General features: G+C 43.6%; 1 protein-coding gene across 1 annotated transcript; it reads right to left on the reverse strand.

Annotated features, from left to right (window-relative positions):
- Nucleotides 1-4,931: 4,931 nt before the first annotated feature.
- cfap206 (cilia and flagella associated protein 206) lies at nt 4,932-21,108 on the reverse strand (the record flags this gene model as incomplete). The annotated part of the gene is made up of 12 exons (XM_080491063.1): nt 4,932-5,168; nt 6,579-6,716; nt 7,645-7,838; nt 8,234-8,371; nt 8,750-8,948; nt 10,899-11,018; nt 11,767-12,209; nt 14,067-14,234; nt 15,122-15,310; nt 18,720-18,810; nt 20,843-20,926; nt 21,004-21,108. The coding sequence occupies 12 exons, from the start codon at nt 21,106-21,108 to the stop codon at nt 4,932-4,934; spliced, it is 2,106 nt and encodes a 701-aa protein (XP_080347189.1).
- Nucleotides 21,109-21,429: the final 321 nt, after the last annotated feature.

Below are 21,429 nucleotides of genomic sequence, written 5' to 3' on the forward strand. Positions count from 1 at the left end.
AGCAACTACAAAACAAACTACAAACTACTGTAAATGAAACTTGGAGTTTTTAGAGCTAAAATTAGCCTTTTAATGGCTTCATGTGAAAGAGAACTTTAATCAGAGTGGTTACCTAAGTTACCATGGAAACGGCTGTAGAGCAGCGTTCTATCATTCTACACCTCCGTTCCTCCATGTTGAAGCTTTTGATTCAGACACGTCCAGAAATAAAGTGAAAGGAGCAGAAAGTCACTATGGAATGTTGGAATGGTGAAAAATAAGATCCAAACTCAATCACGCTTATTATTATTATTATTTTTATCTATGGCCACTCCGGGGCTCCGGACTAAAACAAGACGGACGTGAAAAACCAGCAATAGAGCGACGAGGAGACTCAATGTTTTCTGGCTCTTTGTTGAATCCGAGGTTCAGGTCAGACTAGATGGAGCGACCCGGACCAAACCACTGTTACAGTCCGTCTCCTGGTTCCTCTACGAGCGCTGTCAGTGCTAAATTGGTGCTAAAGTGTACAAGTTAAAAATTCTACAAGTTATAAAGTGTACAATTTACAAAGTATAGAAGTTACAAAGTATAAAACTTACAAAGTGTACAAGTTATAAAGTATAGAAGTTAGAAAACATAAAAGTTACCAAGTATAGACATTACAAAGTGTACAAGTTACAAAGTATAGAACTTATAAAGTATAAAAGTTACAAAGTATAGACAATACAGAGCGTATAAGTTACAAAATATAGAATTTAATAAGTGTACAAGTTGCAAAGTATAGAAGTTACAATGTGTACATGTTATAAAAGGTACAAGTTACAAAGTGTAGAACTTATAACGTGTACAAGTTACAAAGTATAAAATTTACAAAGTGTAAAAGTTACAAAATGTAGAACTTACAAAGTGTACATGTTATGCAGTATAGAAGTTCTAAAGTGTACAAGTTAAAAAAATTTAAAGTTACACAGTATACAAGTTGTGTAGTGTACAAGTTATAAAGTGTACAAGTTAAAAAATTTTAAAGTTACACAGTATACAAGTTGTGTAGTGTACAAGTTATAAAGTGTACAAGTTCAAAATTGTACAAGTTATAAAGTGTACAAGTTACAGCGTATAAAAGTTTCCAAGTATAGACATTACAAAGTGCACAAGTTACAAAATATAGAATTTACAAAGTGTACAATTTATAAAGTATAGAGGTTACAATGTATAAAAGTTACAAGGTGTACAAGTTCTGAAGTGTACAAGTTATAAAGTATAAAAGTTACCAAGTATAGACATTACAGAGTGTACAAGTTACAAAATATAGAATTTACAAAGTGTACAATATATAAAGTATAGAAGTTGCAATGTATAAAAGTTACAAGGTGTACAAGTTCTGAAGTGTACAAGTTAAAAAGTGTACGAGTTACACAGTGTAGAACCTATCTAACGTGTACAAGTAATAAAGTGTACAAGTTACAAAGTACAGAACTTACAAAGTATAAAAGTTACCTAGTATAGACAATACAAAGTGTACAAGTTACAAAATATAGAATTTACTAAATGTACAAGTTACAAAGTGTACAAGGTACAAAGTGTAGAACTTATAACGTGTACAAATGTACAAGTTACAAAGTATAAAACTTACAAGGTATAAAAGTTACCAAGTATAGACATTACAAAGTGTACAAGTTAAGAAATATAGAATTTACAAAGTGTACAAGTTAGAAAGTACAACTTGTGTACAAGTTAGAAAGTATAGAAGATACAACTTGTACAAGTTCTGAAGTGTACAAGTAATAGAGTGTATTAGTTACAAAGTATAGAACCTACAAGGTATAAAAGTTACCAAGTATAGACATTACAAAGTGTACAAGTTTGAAAGTATAGAAGTTACAAGGTGTACAAGTTCTGAAGTATACAAGTTACAAAGTGTACAAGTTACAAAGTATAGAACTTACAAAGTATAAAGGTTACCAAGTATAGACATTACAAACTGTACAAGTTAAAAAATATAGAATTTACAAAGTGTACAAGTTAGAAAGTACAGAAGCTACAAGGTGTACAAGTTCTGAAGTATACAAGTTACAAAGTGTAGAACTTAGTCCATACGGATGTCAGGTTCTCTCCATTTTCTTCACCTTTATAGTGTTTTGTTCTCTGCACACACGTCTGCGTAGTTTCATTACAAAATCAAGCAACAGCGCCCTCCAGTGGCCCGGCAGACTAACTACATCGTTGTCTCTGTGTCCGCTGCTGTAGTGTGAACGCACTCTTAGCGGATTAGATGTTGTCACGTGAAACGTTGTCGTGTAAACAGGGCCTAAGTGAGGAGGCGTGGTCGACCACGTCACTATGTATGATGCAGTCTGCTGAAAGCTGATTGGTTGTTAGAGAAAGGAAGACAGAAAAAAGCCTCTGTGCTCCTCCTAATGAATGGAGAGTAAAATGAACCCATCAAATATCTTGTGCTGTATTAAAAATGTGTAATCATAAACATTATTTAATGTCTATTTTATGAAGAAATGGTGCACCAGATAGAAACAAAAACAAACACCCCTTTTGAATATTTACTTTTTTCATACCTTCAAAATAATTGTACTCACAGTGCGCAGCACCAGTGATTAAACAAACGGAGAATTTCTTTCCTTTCTCTTTGTCTTTCCATCGTCTTGTTTGTTTAAGAAACTCTTAAACTTCTTAAAAGTCCTCCTCACCACCTTTAGTGGTTTTCTACCTGAGGAGCTCTCTGAGGGCTAAAGATGCTTTTATCTTAGTGAGGAAAAAGTCTAAGAAAAATCTTTCATTTTGAGGAATTGTAAGACCTTTTTTAAGTGTGACATCACTAAGAGCTAATTTTAGCCCTAGGATGCTTTGTGAATGCTCACCACCTGCAGGAAAGGTTCTCAATTGGTGCAATGTGATCTGGGTGACAGTGGTCAGACTGCCAACCCCGTGAACCGGAAACAGATAAGAGGGAGAAAATGGATGGATGGACGGATGGATGGATGGATGGGTGGATGGACGGATGGACGGATGGATGGATGGATGGATGGATGAATGGGTGGATGGATGGATGGATGGATGGATGGATGGATGGATGGATGGATGCTTTGTAAATAGGCACAGGAGTTTCCACCCATTTTAGAGAAAAAGCAAGATGTTAGCTCCATCCTGTGGCCATATGGAGAAACTACAAGAGGTTCGACCTTTCAGAGACTTTCTATTGAATCTGAGTGTATTAATGCAGATTAATGCAGATTAATGCAGATTAAGGCAGTTTAAGGCAGATTTAAGCAGGCTGACAAGCCGCATGGCCACTGTTGTGCCTCCAGCTTCTAAATCCATGCTGAGGAAGGATTACATGTAATAAAAAGTTCTTATACACTTCCACACCATCATCAGGGTTTCAACAGGAGAACAATCATCTTAATCCAGCATCTGGATCTTCAGCAGTTTATAGAAAACATTTTCTCCTTTGTGATGAAGCCTTTGGACCGTTTGGATCCGGAGGACTGTATAAATCCTCCATCCTCTTGTTCAGTGTCTGAAACACAGTCGCCTGTCGTTTCCCATTAAAAAGTGGATTTTTCAACATTTGCTGGCTCCCCACACTAACAGGAGTGTTTTCTAAAGCGAGGCTGTAAAAGATCTGCTCATAAATGACACAAGACGACGGCTGATGGCCTCTCAGGGGGGAAACCAGAGGCTGAAAGAGAATCACTCACATAGAGGAAAACCAGTCTCCCTCTTCTTCCTCATGTCTGCAGGCGTCTGATTGGCCGAGACCTGCTGTGTTTCCAGGGGATGAAGAGCAGGTCATTCATTCATTCATTCATTCGTCAGTCAATCTGTTGCACATAAAAACTACTTAAAAAGCCTATTGTTAGTCCTGCACACCAATCTGACACAAATCACAATAATATGGACCCATGATTATTTCATATATACTTAATGATATGAACTAAAAGAGATTCATGGACAAGAAGCAAGAAATACTATAATGTCTTTAAATCTAAAAAATTTAAAGACATTATGGTTAGGGCAAAACACATGTTGTGTTTTTTGTTAATTAATTTTTTATTGCTTTCTTGAACATTAACAACCATACAAAACATATAACAGAGAACATGAATTAAATGTATTAAGATAAGGTGCCAGCCATTAACCAAACAAGAGACAAAAAAAAGTTGAGCAGTACAAACATTCACAGGGTAAGCATTGGCAATGTCATCCACATTTACTTTCTTCATAAGCTCCTATCACATTTGGCTTTAGAATCTTTATCACAGGGTCATCTTGATTTACATACATTACATACCTATTCACATACATATATACAACTGCATGCTACTGTACACTGCCCCCTGGTGGTAATCACAGCAGAGATCAATTTAAAAAGCTGCAAGTTGAACTGCGTTTACTATTGAAGGCCCCACGGTGTGTGTGTGTGTGTGTGTGTGTGTGTGTGTGTGTGTGTGTGTGTGTGTGTGTGTGTGTGTGTGTGTGTGTGTGTGTGTGTGTGGGTGGGTGGGGCGGGGGGCCTTCCTAACTATGCCCAGTGAGTCCTGGTGGGATTCTGTATGTCCGTGGGTCTTGTCAAGAGGCGGAGCAATTTTCACCCCTGCAGGTGGGGCGACCAAAAGAGTCCTGAGGTCCGGTCCAGGCGTGGCGGAGCTCCCCAGACCGTCACCACCCCAGGCCACGGGCCACAGGACACGACGCCCAGACACCTGAAGGACCGCAGAGACCCAGAGGCACAGCGGCCGCCCAGAAGTAGCGAGACAAGGGGGCAGCTCCCCATCCCGACCTCCACCCACCCTCGGCCCCCCACACGATTCGTCTGTTTCTGGAAAAAAAATGTGAAAAAATGTCCCACACAAAGCAGACGGGAGAGGCACATCATGGAGATCTGGGACTTTCTGTTTTTTATTAAGTTTTGGGCCGTGACAAAGGTTTGTTGACTAATATTTTTGGTCAAGGGAGGTAGCACTGCTGGTCAGGTTGGTTGTGACGGCCTGGGCGTCTCTCCGCCCCCTCAGACCTGTCAGGTAGACCTGAGGTGTGGGCATGCTGCTCTGCCCCGCCCTCTTGGTGACACAGGCAGCATCTTTCAGGTTCCAGGTCTGACTGTTGTTGTCCCGCCTCATGTGGCTCCGGTCGGTCTGCGTGGAGACGGTCGCTTTGGTCCGCAGGTCAGCCTGAGGACGAAAATCACATTGAAAACCGCCAAATGCAATCCTGAAGCTTCAGTTGTAGTCAAGGATTAAATCAAACATGTTCTCCTAGATTATATGACACACTGTCAGGCCAGCCACCTGATAAAGACCGACACGTCCTCACATGCCAGATGACGCTCTGAGGAAGGCGGTATATCAGGTTTATTTTCAAACAATCCTGCTTTTTCAATTTTCCATATCCCATTTTAACAAATTTTATGTAGATTTTAATCTACTACTTGGCACTTCCTTAACCTTTTTAACTTATTAGATTCGCGTCTATGAAATAATGGCGTACGAATGCAGGTGTGGTTGATGTTTTCCTTGATGGGCTGCAGGACAGTGGAACTTCCCTTCAGGGATTGATCAAGTGCTACCTATATATCCATCTATCATCCATCCATCTATTATCCATCCATCCATCCATCCATCCATCCATCCATCCATCCATCCATCCATCCATCCATCCATCCATCCATCCATCCATCCATCCTCTCTTGTGATTTCTTTTGATTTATCGACCCCCAAACCAAATCCTTCGATCATTCCAGAGATGTACAACCTTCTCAAACCCTCTGCTCAAACTCAGCCACCATTCCAATACTGGGAGATCTGAACATTCACATTCACACTCCTTCCTGATCCATTGAGTTCCTGCAATTACTGGAGTGTTTTGGTCTAAAACAGCACGTTGACGTTCCCACTCACTCCAGGCGTCACACTCTGGACCTGGTCTTCACGGCCCCCTTTTGCAATGTCTGTATATACGATCTGGATGTGTCCGACCAGATGATCTTTTCCTTCGATTGATCATCACCATCTTCCCATAAAGAGCCCAACTGCAAAAATCTGTTTCAGAAACTGGAAAAGCAAACCAGCAGTCCAGGCTCTTCAGCATCTCCTCACCTCATGCCCATCAGTGAGTTATTAAACATCCTGGACCTCCACACACCCACAACAGTCCCAACAGTCAGTCCCCGAGTTCACCAGCGAGCTGGGCCTGGTTTGGAATGACGGTACACAGCCTCTGGGCTCACTGTTCACAATGAGGCCTATAGGGGGCAGCAGAGGGTCTATTCTCTATGTTTTGTTTCTTGACACCTTTAAAAGACCCTTGAATTATATTTGAACACTAGATTCATACATTTATCTAAAAGATCTAACAAGATAAATTGTGAGACAAAACAACTGATATGAATCAGGTGATTACATCATTATTATTGTTATTGTTTTGTTGTTGTTGTTGTTGTTGTTGTTGTTGTTGTTGTTATCAATAAAGAAAATATAGTTGATAATGTCTTTGTGCTTTGACATTTCATTGTGTTGTTATCTGTGTGCACATCTTCAGGTTCCAGTCTGAAGTTGTGCAACTCTCACTGCTTCTTGACTCACCAGTTTGAGAGCTTTTCGCCGAAGCTCCCACTCGTTCCACTCGTAGGACTTGTCAATGTTGGTCTCTATGGGGTGGACGTCCGTCTGTGCACAGCCGTCTCTCTTGGTGATGGACGTCATCTGTAATCTCTCACCTGGCTGCATTTAGTAAAGCACAGGTCATGGAATAAATGGTAAATAACACTGAAGCCTTTAGTGAAACCAGGGTGAGATTCAGCCTGAGTTTCTTGTTGATTGCAGATGGAATAGAAGATGTGCTTTCACTATTTCTTCACAGAAATAAATAGTTATTATCTGTGATTGCAGTCACCAGTTACTCCTTTCAAGAGTAGTGGAACTAGTCAATAGAAAATAAGTAGTTACTTGATAAAGTAACTTGTTGGCCTTAAGAGGCTTTCCAATGTGCAGATAGCTGAATTATTGTGGTGTTAGCATTAGCTGAGCTGAGGGTCAGTCTGATTGAGTGCAGCTGGAGTCACGTGGAACCTTTGTGCTTCTTAAAAGAAACATCGTCACTGGACATAGGATGTATGTGTGTGTGGATACTTGAATTTCTATATTTTCAAAAAATTTTAATTTAATCAACTATATCATCACTAAAAGGTTTATATGTAGTTTTGTATTTATATTTGTAGGTATGTGGGTCGGTTGAGTATATAGGATTAGCCACATGTTAAAAAGATTACATGTCTGGAATCAATCAATCAATCAATCAATCAATCAATCAATCAATCAATCAATCAATCAATCAATCAATCAATCAATCAATCAATCAATCAATCAATCAATCAATCAATCAATCAAACAATCAATCAAACAATCAAACAAACAATCAATGACAGTCATGACCTAAAGGAGGTTTTTGAAGGAAGGCGGTCCCTGTGGCTCCAGGTCACTGTTCCTGTCACAGTCAGTCATGGATGTTGTTGTTCTGGACTGAGTGAGTTCAGGATTAGTGATTAATTCCAGTAACTAGTTCCCTTTAAAGTTATTATTTGATAATAAGAATGGACTGCTGGTGCATTAAGACATCCTTTCTAACAAAGTTCTGTGTCAGGCTACAGACCTCAGGCGACACACCGGCGGCAGGAAACTGCTGCTGGAGCTGGAGAAGCTGGATGAGTTCCGGGGCGCGTTTGGCTTTTTCTGCCACCTCTGAAACAAAGTCGTCCACTTTGGCAGCAAACTTGGAAGCAGCTTCTCTGGAGCTGAAAACGTAGAGCTTCTCTTTGTGGTTCAGGACTCCAATGTTTGGGTTTCCTGCACAAGACAAAGACACAAACTGGAGTCAGGATTCTTGCTGTTTCCTGTGGTGAACCAGAACAGTTTCATCTCAATGACCCTAACCCGAGGCTTAACCCTAACCCTAACCCTACATCTAACCCTAAGCTTTACCCTACCCCTACCTCTAGCCCTAAGCATAAGCCTAACTAACCCCAACCTAAATAACCCTAACAATAACCTCTCAATGGCCCTAACCCTAACTAAGCCTAAGCCTAACCCTAACTAAGCCTAAACCTAAGCCTAAGCCTAAACCTAAGCCAGGAGGTTTCCAGAGTCATCAGGGACTGAGGTGTGTGCAGGGTAAGTAGAGGAGTGGAGCCACTGTGGGTGGATGGACAGCTCATTCAGAGGTCTGTATGAAGAGAAGGTACCTGGAAGGAGAAGGCCATCCACAGCCAGTGTGTATCCACAGAATCCATTATACTCCAGCGGCAGCTCGTTGAAATCCGCTGGACCAGATGGCCAAAGCCATTCATGCATCTCCACCTCAGCTGGGTCAACTCGTTGATCTGGAAGAATGTGGGACGACGACAGACACAATCAACATCAACTTCCTGTCAGGAGGTCAGTGTTCTAAGAGTGACCAGACCAGGGGTCTCCAACCCCGGTCCTCTAGTGTCTCTGTCCTGCAGGGTTTAGCTCCTCCCAGTTGCAGCACACCTGATTGCAATGAGGGGCTCGCTATTGGGCTTTTTCACAACCTTGGTGATGACATCATCATTAGATTCAGATATGCTGAAGCAGGGAGGAACTAAAACATGCAGGACAGGCACCCTTGAGGACCGCGGTTGGAGACCCCTGGACTAGACACTGTCCCAACCCGAAGATGATCTTGATATGTCATAGTGATTTAGTGTCATGAGGTTAATTCCCTCCTTCAGTCCTACCTGACGTCTGACTCATCCTCTGCTCGTCCGTCTTCACTTCTGCTGCCCCCAGCAGGCGGTCCAAGTAATCTGCAGAGAAGATCTTGGCCTGAGAGGCCAGGAAGGGCTGAAGATTGATGCTGAGGTTGTTGAGGATGCTCAGCAGCTCCACCTCGTCCCGAAGGCGTCCCCACAACTTGGACATGTTCTTGAAGAGTGGCTGAATGAGAATAAAACCAGAGATGTGACTAAAAACCAGAAAATTCCAGAGCAAATTCTGTGAGCCTGCCTCCCACTGCCGACCTCTTGATTATATTACAGCGTATGTTAGCATGTTAGCTTGCTCACATAGCATGTTTGTGTCTTCACATAGCACACGTTAGCTCTCATAGCAAACATAAGCTAAGTGAATGAGCTAACATGCTAATGTGTGTTATGTAAAAGAGCTAACATGCTACGTTTTAAAAGATAAATAAAGTCTCTAGCTGAAAGTATGTCGACTTCACCTGGCGACAAAGAGGGATGGCGTCATTTTGTGTTTTCTACCAAACTCAAACTCTTCAGAAGGGCAACAATAATACAACACTGCCTGCCTCTCGCAGCAGACGACTTGTTGACTTGAATCGTTAACAAGTCATGGCACATTATTCCCAGTGATGCCAGTAACACATTATTAAGTAACTTAGTTAATTAGTAACACATTACTCTCATATGATTACGGGGGATTAAACCATAGCTTGTGAATAAGAGCAAATAAATAAATAGATAAATAATGCAACAAGAGACTACAATTACATGACAGGGTAAATAAATACCAGTAATAGTAAAAATCTGATAATAAAGCCATGTGTTGTCGGCAGCTGCTGAGAGTAACTAAAAAAGTAACTTGTAATCTAACTTAGTTACTGTTTAAAACAAGTAATCAGTAAAGTAACTTAGTTACTTTTCAAAAGGAGTAACTAATAATCAGTAATCAGATTACTTTTTCAAGGTAACTGTTCACTGACTATCCCACAACTTTCTGCATGTTTTGTATGTGCTCCCAACGGTGCGAGACGAGTTAAACGCCAAAACAAACACTGGAAGAAGAAAAATGGAATTAAACAGCCGCCTCGGAGGGTAATCCTCACGCCCTGCTTCTTTGTCTCGTTTTACACGACAATGTTTCACGTGACAACACCTTATCTGTAAAAACAGGGTTGCATTTACACCGCAGCAGCGGACACAGTGACAACAATGTACATAGTCTACCAGGCCACGGGAGGGCGCTGTTACTTGTTTTGGGTGCATGCCCAGTAACAGGCTCCGCCCCCTCTGACAGTCTCTGCAGCAGGGAGTCGCAACTGTGAAAGAAACTTTCCACCTCGGGAGCCGGGATGAAAACGTCATGATGCAGTGGGTCAGAACACCGGTGCCGTTTAAACGGACTCCCAGAAGTGAAGAAAGTTCTGCAGATACACTCGTATTTGTTGTCGTGTCAATGGGGCCTTAAGCACAAGAACTAGATGCTTTGCAATTCCTGAAGAAAATGCAAGTGTGAATGCTGACAAAGCTGGAGAGGAACCTCAAAGGCAGCCAGGCAGCAAGCAGGCTCCGAGGAACTCGCCTTGTAAAGAGGCAGGCACAGGAACAAGCACAGCTTCCATTCAGCTGTCGCCAACATTACTTTGACCAAGTTTTCAATTGCAGACCTGAACTTCTCCCAAATCGAATCAGATAGTCACCAAACCATCACAGAAGACAAGCACACAAAAAAAACACAGTTCTATTTCCATTGTGGGGAAAATCCTGAAAGAACTCCAGAAATGCAAATGTAACGTAGAACGGTCCAGCCGGAGAGGTTTCACCGATATGAACTGACCCGATGAGCCACTGATGGAAAAGACAAGTGTCTGAATCTACTGCTTTGGTGAGACGTCACCGAGATACTTCCTATCAGAACTGAACTCTTCATGTTGACCAAACATGAGTGCAGACACTCAATGATTGTTTAGCTGTTCATCTTTCACCAGTTATTCATCACTGTTCACCACTTCTGAGTTTTGTTTGGACCAAAGATGTTCCATTAATTTCTTTCCAGTTTGCAGACAGAGGAACCACAAGGGTTCCACATCGTTCTGAGTTCATCTCCAAGCTGTTTGTCTGATGGGAACGTGTCCAACACACTTACAAAAACCAGAGTGGTTGGCACAGCCGTCTTGGACTGCACGGCTTGTTTCAGCTGCTCCATGTGTGACGACAGCTCAGCCTTCAGGACGTCGACGTGCCGCACACACACGTGTGCATCAGCCTGATGGAAGTGCAAAAACATCATGTGGTCATAAAGCTGTGTGAAAGATGTGAAGTGAAGATAGAGTATGGCATTCCACAGGGTAAACAAGAAGTATGGCGTTCCACAGGGTAAAAAAGAAGTATGGCGTTCCACAGGGCAAAGCGCTTTCATCACACAACGGCTTTCAAGTATCAGTGGGTCACACAACTCAGTCAAGGTTTTTACTTTTTAATTCATTATTCTTTTTATGGATCTTTATGGAAACAGACATTTTTGTGAGAGATTTTCTCTCAATCTGTTCTTTATTTACAAAATTGATCATGATGTTAATTTATGTTGGTTACTTTCTGAAGATTCAGAGCAGATTCAACAAAATAGTTTTTTCCCAATTAAAGTCATTCCATCCATCGTGTACACCGGGGTCACGGGGTCACGGGGAGTGATACAAGTTGCCCATCACTGCGCACACACACTCCAATTGACCTTACATGTATGTTTTTGGATTGTGGGAAAAGCACCACTGATATTTGAACCAACAACCTTTTGGCTGAGAGCGCTAACCACTGCACAACAATGAAGATGTAAAGGTGAAATAAAATGTAGTGTCTTACTGAAAGGTTGAAACGTTTTGGATTATGTGATGTTGACTAAATTAATTTTATAAATACAAATGATTGGGTAGAACTATAGGAAATGAAAAAAAATGTAAATGTAAATGTAAATTCAACCAGAATGAATCCAGGAGTGACTGCTGGCTGATCTTCACCTGCAGCAGGGTGAGGAAGTGTTGGTGCTGCCTCACGTTGTACAGGGCCTGTTTCAGCAGGCCCACCGGCACCTCACCCGGGCCAGGCACCGAGTCCAGTCCAGGGACCTCACCCGGTCCAGGCACCGTGTCCAGTCCAGGGACCTCACCCGGTCCAGGCACCGAGTCCAGTAAAGGCACCGAGTCCAGTCCAGGGACCTCCCCTGGTCCAGGCACTGAGTCCAGTCCAGCCACCTCACCTGGTCCAGGACCCGAGTCCAGTCCAGGCACCTCACCTGGTCCAGCCACCGAGTCCAGTCCAGGTACTGAATACAGTCCAGGCTCCGAGTCCGGGTTGCTCAGCTTCTCCAGCACTGCCGTGTATCTCCACGACAAACTCTGAGTCCCACGTAGGACGCGTTCTACACTCTCAGGTGTGAATGTCAGAGGGTCTTCCACCACTGCTGGCACCGGGAGGAGACATCAGGACACATTAAGACACATCAGGACACATAAGGACACATCGGGACACAACCGACCACATCAGGACACATCGGGACACAGGAAGACACATCAGGACACAAGAAGACATATCAAGACACAGGAAGACACATCAGGAAACATCAGATCACATCAGGACACATCGGGACACATCGGGACACAGGAAGACTGTTAGAACTGTGGTCATATCTCCAGTTGGAGTATCTCTTCCTGTGCTCTGTGTGCTTCTCCCATATGTGCCTAGTTAGTATTCTCATAGTGCTGATATAGCATCACGAAAATCGTATTGGCTGAACTACTGAAGACCACATGAGGCTACTTAAGCCCTGTTTCCACTGCACAAAATGTGTTGGTACGGTACGGTACGGTACGGTACGGTATGTGGTTTTTGCGTGTGTTTTGCGCATTCCCACTGCAAAAGTTGTGGATGGTACCAAAATAACCACCAAAGGTACTCCATTAGGGTACCCAGCACAACAGAACGGGTCTGATAAGGAAGAGTAAAACGCAGCCGTCTGTTGATTGGTCAGTGATTTCCCTCCCTCTCGACACGCCTGCAATATTTAAATATCTTATCGGCTATATGAATCCTCTGTTGTTTACATACTCAGCTTTGCAGTGGTTGTTTTGTTAACCTGTCAGAGCTGCTCCATGGCTGCAAAAAAAAGGTTAACAAAACAACTAGTGCAAAGCGGAGTATGTAAACAACAACAGAGGATTCATACGGTCTGGGTCAGCCCCGCCCCGGCTGAGACTAATGTTGTAACATCACTTATCTGCGGTGCTCACAATCCCACCTACTTTGTCACTGTACTCTGTGCGGTGGAAATACCTCAGATTTTGGTCTGAGTATGCTTCGCCGTACCGTACCATTCGGTCTCGTCACATTCCGTGCAGTGGAAATGGAAGTCAGAAGGGGGCGCTCTTTCCCTGCATCCCAACCAGCACACCGATCAAGAACAGTCCTGTGCACTGCAGTGAGCAGCTAGTTCTCATTAACCCTTTCCTCACAGGTGTGTGTGAGCAAGGGAAGCGAGACCGTTTTATTTTGCTCCTTTTATTTGATTCGGTGAGTCAAACTAGTAAAAGAATAGTGTGGTTCTGTTTGTTATTTTGGTGTAGAGCCCTCTCTTACTTTAATTTATTGATTACCCCTGATCTGTTTCTGGGAACCACAACCTCTCTTATAGAGTCTCGTTTTATTGATAATTAAAATGTATAAAGTATTACTCTCTGAAAAACCTGAAGTGTGGGACCTGTGAAGGATGACAGTTCATGTTGGGTTCAAGTAACTCCTGGGGTGGGTGGAGAAAAGACTCATCAGGAGAAAGAAGGGAAAGAGGAGACTGGAGGAGACTGGAGGAGGAGGAGAGGAAGGAGGATGGATGGATGATGGATGATGGATGATAGATGATGGATGATGGATGATGGATGATGGATGATGGATGATGGATGATGGATGATGGATGATGGATGATGCAGAACAGTAAAAGCAGGTAATCTGTGAAGGCTGACTCGTCCAGATCCACCAGATAAACCAGATCCACCAGTTCTAACTGGACCAGGAGTTTTCAGATTGTGGGTAGAATTTCATGTAAACAGTATTCGCTGACAGCAGCACCTTCACCAGGTCACAATCCAAATCGGGCTGGACAAACAAGTCCAGTCACCTTCCAGGACCTCGGGGGTCTGGTCTGGATCTGGATCTGACCTGTTGGTGGTCTGGTGGTTTTGACTGTGATGTGGGCTCTATGAGGCAGGTGGTCCTGATATCACAGCTCTTCACTAAAGCAGAAGGTTTTCCAGTAAAGCCGGTTTACTCAGGTGGTGGAGGCGGAACCCTTCCCGTCCCTCCCTGCAGGCTCTGTTGAAGAGTCGGATTCCAGTGACGGTCAAGCTGAGCTCCTCCAGCTGCTCCTCCTTCTCCTTCTTCGAAAGCACCATGAAGACTCCCAGTTTACCGAGAGGGAAGACGCTTTGCAGGGCGGCTGAGGAAGAGGAAGAGGAATCAGACATCGAGCCTCAGAAACAGGTGGATAGGTGAGGGCAGGTACATCTGGTGGGGTCTCCAGTCCACCACAGGACAAACACACACTCACACTAACATCGAGGGGCAATTCAGGGTCACCAATTAACCTCACAGCATGTCTTTGGACTGTGGGAGGAAACACACATCTGGAGTACAGTCAGAAAACCTCATCCCAATTTGATGTGAAAGCATCAAAAACCATAAACCACATCATAAATACTGTGGCAGTGATTCACGCCTCCGTCGGGTTCTGCCACAGAGACGGCACAGAGACAGAACCTTGACATGTCTTTCTTTTATTAAGTCATCAGTGAACAGGGGACAACCCGTCAGAGACTAAGATGGGGGAGACTGGGAACCACTAGAACGACGGTGGACTTGCAAAGAGCCTCATGGTTCATACTGGGGTGAAATACACACATAATATCTGATACGTCTCCATGGTGAATCATGCAAGTTAAACAGTCACAAGGTCTGGATTTACAGCATTAACCGGAATTATTTCACCCTCAGGGACCGTCTGCAAACTAAAACCTCTACAACAGTGAAGACAGACACTGTCAGACCAAGTGTTGTAGTGTGAACAAGTGAAGCTGCAGAGATTCTGGTGACACAGTGAATAGTGTGTTAACGCAGTGTAGGGTGTTAACGCTGTGGAGGGTGTTAACACTGTGATGTGAGTGAGATGGGAGCTGTGGTCCATAGTGTTCCTCTGAGTGGTGCATTTAAGTACGACTTAAGAAAACATGACCTCTGAGTTTGAGAAGAAGAGCCGATGGTTTCAGTTTCAGATCATAGAGGGTTCATGTGATGAAGTGATGTTTGCACTGTGGTGTTGGACTGAACCTGTGGCCTCCTGGACCGTCCCGGGGTCGGAGGCAGAGCCCAGCCCGGAGTGCAGCAGGATGTAGGACACCAGGTCCTGGTAGACGGTCTGGAGCTGGTCCCGGGTTTTCACTCTGGTCTCGGTGATCCTCGATCTCACTGCGCTCAGTCTGGACTGCAGGTCTTGCTGGACCGCCTCAAGGACCTCTCCTGCTCACAAAGAATCTGGTCCTGAACCTGGTCCTGAACTTGGTCCAGAACTTGGTGCTGAACCTGTTCCTGAACCTGGTCCTGAACCTCATCCAGAACCTGGTCCTGAACCTAGTCCTGAACCTGGTCCGAGAACCTAGTAGTAGTAGTAGTAGTAGTAGTCTTTATTTCGAATTTGTACAATGCAAAAAAAAAAAAAATTTAATAAAATAAAAAATAAAAAGAAAGTAATATACTGTACATACAATTCGAAAAGGAGTAGGTTGAAGTAAAACTTATAACCTAGTCCTGAACTTGGTCCATGCTACCGGTCTTTTACTGCACTTGCTGATTGAAGTTCTTATCTTCTGGTCTTTTCTCTGAATAACAATAAGTTGCTCAGAGTTTTTCTATAGTTAGATTGTTTTTGTAGCATTTTGATGCTAATAAAAGTATTTTCATGATGGAAAAGTATCGACGACTGAGGTCTTCCCACCAGCATCCACTCGCCTCGGTTCTGAGGCTTTTCCACTACGTGTTAGTACTGGTAGGAACCAGAACAGTACCTGGTAGCAACCAGGAGCGTACCTGGTACCAGGAAAGTATCTAGTAGGAACCAGGAGAGTACATAGTAAGAACCAGAAGAGTACCTGGTAGGAACAAGAAGAGTACCTGGTACCAGGAAATACATGGTCGGAACTAGGAAAGTACCTGGTAGAAACCAGGAGAGTACCTGGTAGAAACCAGGAGAGTACCTGGTACCAGGAAAGTATCTAGTAGGAACTAGGAGAGTACCTAGTAAGAACCAGAAGAGTACCTGGTAGGAACAAGAAGAGTGCCTGGTACCAGGAAATACATGGTCGGAACTAGGAAAGTACCTGGTAGAAACCAGGAGAGTATCTGGTACCAGGAAAGTACCTGTCGGAACCAGGAGAGTACCTGACACAAGGAGAGTAGGTAGGTTGGAACCAGTAGACTACCTGGCACCAGGAAAGTGCATGGGAGGAACCAGGAATGTACTTGGTACCAGTAAAGCACCTGGCACCAAGTACATGGTACCTACCAGGTTCTTTCCCGGTTCGTCCTCAGCTGAGGTTCCCAGGGAGCTGAGGCCAGTAGACAATGTGACATTGGGAGACGGCAGCCACTGATTGGCCGGCATGTCACGATACAGGTGAGTCAGGAGGCGTCTCATTCTCCCGCCATTTTAAAAGCCGACCACAACCAGAGAGATGCTCAGGAATCATCCCTCTACCAGAATCAGGAGCTCTTGGAGCTACCAACACCACCGGTGTTTTGGATTACCTGGTTTCCTTGTTAACTGGTGACTGGCTTCCTCCAGCGTCCCCTTTTCACAGCAGATGTTAAAAACCAGACCAAAACCCCTAGTTGTCCAGGTGAACGCCGTTTAACCACGTTTCCTTTACAGTTTAAAGTATCACAGCGTTAGTTTGTCTTATTTTAACATCAGCTGCTGCCAGAGCCGGCCCATATGGAAGCCAATGTGGCGGGTTAGCCACTAACCCAAAAATCTATTTGAAATGTTTGAACAGAAATGCTTTTTCATTTTCAGATTAAACTGCATTTTTTGACTCATAAATAAAAATTAATCACCCAAACTGCTTTTTAATTTTCTTTGACAATACTGTTTATTCTGTGACTTAATGAAAATGAAAAAGAAAATGATGATTAAGATTTAATTTTCAAAAGACACTCCATCAAATAGAGACCAAAATTATTTTAGAAATGTCAAATTTGAAAATCAAAATGCATTTGCAATTTATTATTTTTTTTATATATATGTATAGATCTCAATAGGTTTAAAAAAAAAATAAATAAAGGGGTGTGCAGACCCAGACGCTGCCTCTGATCTCCGGTCCTGGCCCGGCCAGTCCAGTACAACCACGGTGCCTGTACCGATAGAGAATGTGCTATGGACCTATGTGCTTTTCAACTTTAACCAACTTGACCCAGGCAAGGAAGGACCAGGGCAAGCCTCTCAGAGAGCTTTAGAGATCAGTCTGATCTTGATGGGAGTAAACTGGCTGCAGAGATGGAGAACCTTCCAGAACTCCCTGAAGCCCTTTGAATTGCTCACTTAACTCTCTCCAGATCTCTGGGTGGCTCTACGGAGAGCCGGACTCTCCCTGTGACTGGAGCACCTGCAGAGCTCAGATTAATAAAAAACCACCTGAGACCTGAGACGGCACAAGAGAGACTGAGTGGACGAGCAGTGATTGTATCAACAACAAAGGTGCCGTCAGATTTCTCATAGTGATGTCATAAATGAAAATTCAGGAAACAGGTTTTGAGGAGTCGTGGAGTTTTGAGGAAGAACAGAGGAACAGAAATGTGATTGTCAAATGTTTGGATTAAGTTGGTTTATTTAGATTTATTTATTTTTTGTAAAGTTTTTGCACATAGTTACTTACATTTATATAGTTTTAATACCTAGTTTTCCCACTTTATATTTGTTTTTAAACCATTTTTGTTACCTTGTTTCTAGTAACTCTGTCCATCAACATTATTGAAGTATTTGCTTGAAATTTGATTTATTTCTGTTTGTTTTTGTAGAATTGAATTTGTTACTATTTTTATATATCTAAGTGAATTTATTTATTGTTGCACTTAATTGTTGTTCTTGCACTACAAAGTATTTTTGCACATTGCAGTTTTTGTAACAAAAATAATAAACCAGATGACAGTTTTACCGTAAATACAAAGCTTTATCACTTCAGCCCCAGGCTGCTCTTAGAACGGAACGTTTAGAACCGTATGTGCCACCCTGGATATCATTCATCATTCATCCATTGGTATTATTGTATTATTATATCATTGGTATTATTTATGTTCTTAACTTGGCCACCCCCATGCCTTTATAAATGAAAGTCATATGTAAAGACGTGTCAGGCTGACAATTGGATAATGTAAACAACACTGCCAGAGCCGCAATCAGTTTATAGTATATAGGTGTGTGAATGATCAACAATCAATATTATTGGCAGAAATAGAGGGGCCGCAAAAACTACATTTTGCTTGAGGCCCCACGGAGGCTTGGCCCGGCTCTGACTGCTGCCAACGGCTGGTGGCAGAAGTCACCAGTTAACAGGGGCACCAGTGAAAACGAAACACGGGAGAGTGAAGCATGTTGTGGCAGTAATAATCTGAGCTGATATCCGGGGCGGGATTGTCGCTCCGCTACTCCGCTACTCCGCTACTCCGCTACTCCGCTACTCCGCTACTCCGCTACTCCGCTACTCCGCTACTCCGCTACTCCGCTACTCCGCTACTCCGCTACTCCGCTATGGTGTCCAAGATTTAAAAAGAGGAAATAATGATAAAACTAAATCTAAAACAGTTCTTTCCCATCCTGACTTGACTGAGATCTGCTCCTTCTCGTGATTACAGTAGATCTTTGACCGATACTCACGTCTGGAGGTGTAGTTCCTTTCAAAGTAAAGCTGCATCTTGATGGTGTCCAGAGTCGGGCTGCATTTCTTCAGAAGTTTATCCAAACACAACTGTGAGCAGCAGGAACACAGCAGGGTGCTCGTCACATCGCTGATAACACACACACTGTGCAACGTAATGGGCGATACACACACTGTGTACAACGGTGGTACAACACTGTGTACTGACGGTAAATAAAAAACTACAACTGGTCTCATATCAGTGAAAAACATCTGATCCAAATCCTGAGTGTCATTTTCTGATGAGGAATTGAAGCTCATTACTGTTTCACTTCACTGAGAAACAATAAGAAACTGACTGCATGTTACACTCCTCTCAGCTCAGGGCTGTACTGGTACTGGTACTGGTACTGGTACTGGTACTGGTACTGGTACCGACACTGATTAAAACATCTTTTAGTTTGAACTTTCTGGTGCAACATGCTCACTTTCAGCTTTCTGTTGTTTCTTTAAATCCAGATTTTGAAGATAAAACATGAGTCTTTGATCCATGTCTGTTTTTCCCTGGACACGTGCACCGTGTGCAGACGATCCTCAGATGCTTCTCTTCTCCCAGAAGAAGAACGTCGCCTTGCTGACCCTGGCCAGCAGCACAAAACATTCTTCTTTAAGACGTTTCATACCCAGAGAAGAAGCAGGGTGAACTCACAGGCCACGCCCCTCGCTACAGACCACGCCCTTCTGTACAGACCACGCCCCTCACTACAGACCACGCCCTTCTGTACAGACCACGCCCCTCACTACAGACCACGCCCTTCTGTACAGACCACGCCCTTCTGTACAGACCACGCCCCTCAATACAGACCACGACCTTCTGTACAGACCACGCCCCTCACTACAGACCACGCCCTCCTGTACAGACCACGCCCTCTCACAGCAGGCACACTTCTGTGAAGCGGCGTTTTAATTTTTCAACTACAGCTTATTCTAGCTTCAAATGTTTTCAGAAACATTTTGCTGAACTGTTTCAGAAATATAAGAAAAAAGTCTGTAGCGAGGCTACATGCTGCATGCTAACCACCTTCATGCTCACACAGTAGCCTGGCTACATGCTACATGCTATCCACCTTCAGGGCTCACCCAGTAGCCTGGCTACATGCTACATGCTATCCACCTTCAGGGCTCACACAGTAGCGAGGCTACATGCTACATGCTAATGAGCTTCAGGGCTCACACATTAGGCTACATGCTACATGCTAACCAGCTTCATGCTCACACAGGAGCCTGGCTACATGCTACATGCTATCCACCTTCAAGGCTCACACTGTAGTGAAGCTACATGCTACATGCTAATGAGCTTCAGGGCTCACACATTAGGCTACATGCTACATGCTAACCGGCTTCATGCTCACACAGGAGCCTGGCTACAGGCTACATGCTATCCACATTCAAGGCTCACACAGTAGCGAGGCTACATGCTAATGAGCTTCAGAGCTCACATATTAGGCTACATGCTACATGCTAACCAGCTTCAGGGCTCACACAGGAGCCTGGCTACATGCTACATGCTATCCACCTTCAGGGCTCACACAGTAGCGAGGCTACATGCTATCCACTTTCAAGGCTCACACAGTATCGAGGCTACATGCTACATGCTAATGAGCTTCAGGGCTCACACAGTAGCCAGGCTACGTGCTACATGCTATCAAGCTTCAGGGCTCACAGAGCAGCAAGGCTACATGTTAATGACCATCGGGGCTCACAAAGCAGTGAGGCTACATGCTACATGCTAACGAGTGTCGGATTGACACAGTAGCGAGACTAAATTGCTACATGCTAATGAGCTTCGGGGCTCACAAAGCAGCGAGGCTACATGCTACATTTTTCAACTACAACTTGTGAAATATAATATCACTTTGGTCAGTTTTATATTTTCTATTACATATTATTGAATAACATTTAATGTTTTCCAAGACTGAAAAAGTCACAAACATCTTGAAACATGAAAGATTTTAATGTATATATTTTTTCTAAAAGGGGAAAGACTGTAAATACTCTCTAAACCTCCAGAATGAGTATAATTACAGTGTGGCTGAGGGACTTTTAACATCATGACATCAAACAGGAGAGTGGAAGTCTTTACCTCCTCCAGTTTGTCCACGTCCTGCCTGGTCAGCCTTCGGTCCACATTGAAACCATTTCTGGGGTCGAGGACGACGACTTTCACCTGCAAACGTTTCAGGAAGGTAAAGCATCACGACCAGCCCGTGACAGACGACCACCACCTCGCTGAGTTCCACTGACCATGAACGCCGCCAGGGCGGCGGACACGCCGTGTCCTCGGACCGCACACTCCTGCACCACGTCTCCGATGATGAGCTGGATCAGGCTTTCTGCCTCGGCCGACATTTCTTCACTTTGCTGTGTTCCTCGGCAGTGTGTTGGTGTCTGGTGGCCATGGCAACAGCGGGGGCCTGTTGATATCTGGTTGCAATGGGAACGGCCTGTAATGAGGCTGTCGATCCACCAGAGGGCGCTGCAGGAAAGCGTGTGCTGATCTGATGGTCCAGTGGCCTTGATCTCTGGTAATTAATATTTAACATGTTTGCTTTATCAACTTCATTTCAAGAAATTTTCATTGTGACAGAAAAACAACATGATGATACAAAACCACTTCATTTCAGTTTTATAAAAACTATTCATCTTTTTTATTCTTTTTAGTTTTCAGCC

This window comes from Lipophrys pholis (genome assembly GCF_963383615.2).
Source record: "Lipophrys pholis genome assembly, chromosome: 21".
Classification (NCBI taxonomy): domain Eukaryota; kingdom Metazoa; phylum Chordata; class Actinopteri; order Blenniiformes; family Blenniidae; genus Lipophrys; species Lipophrys pholis.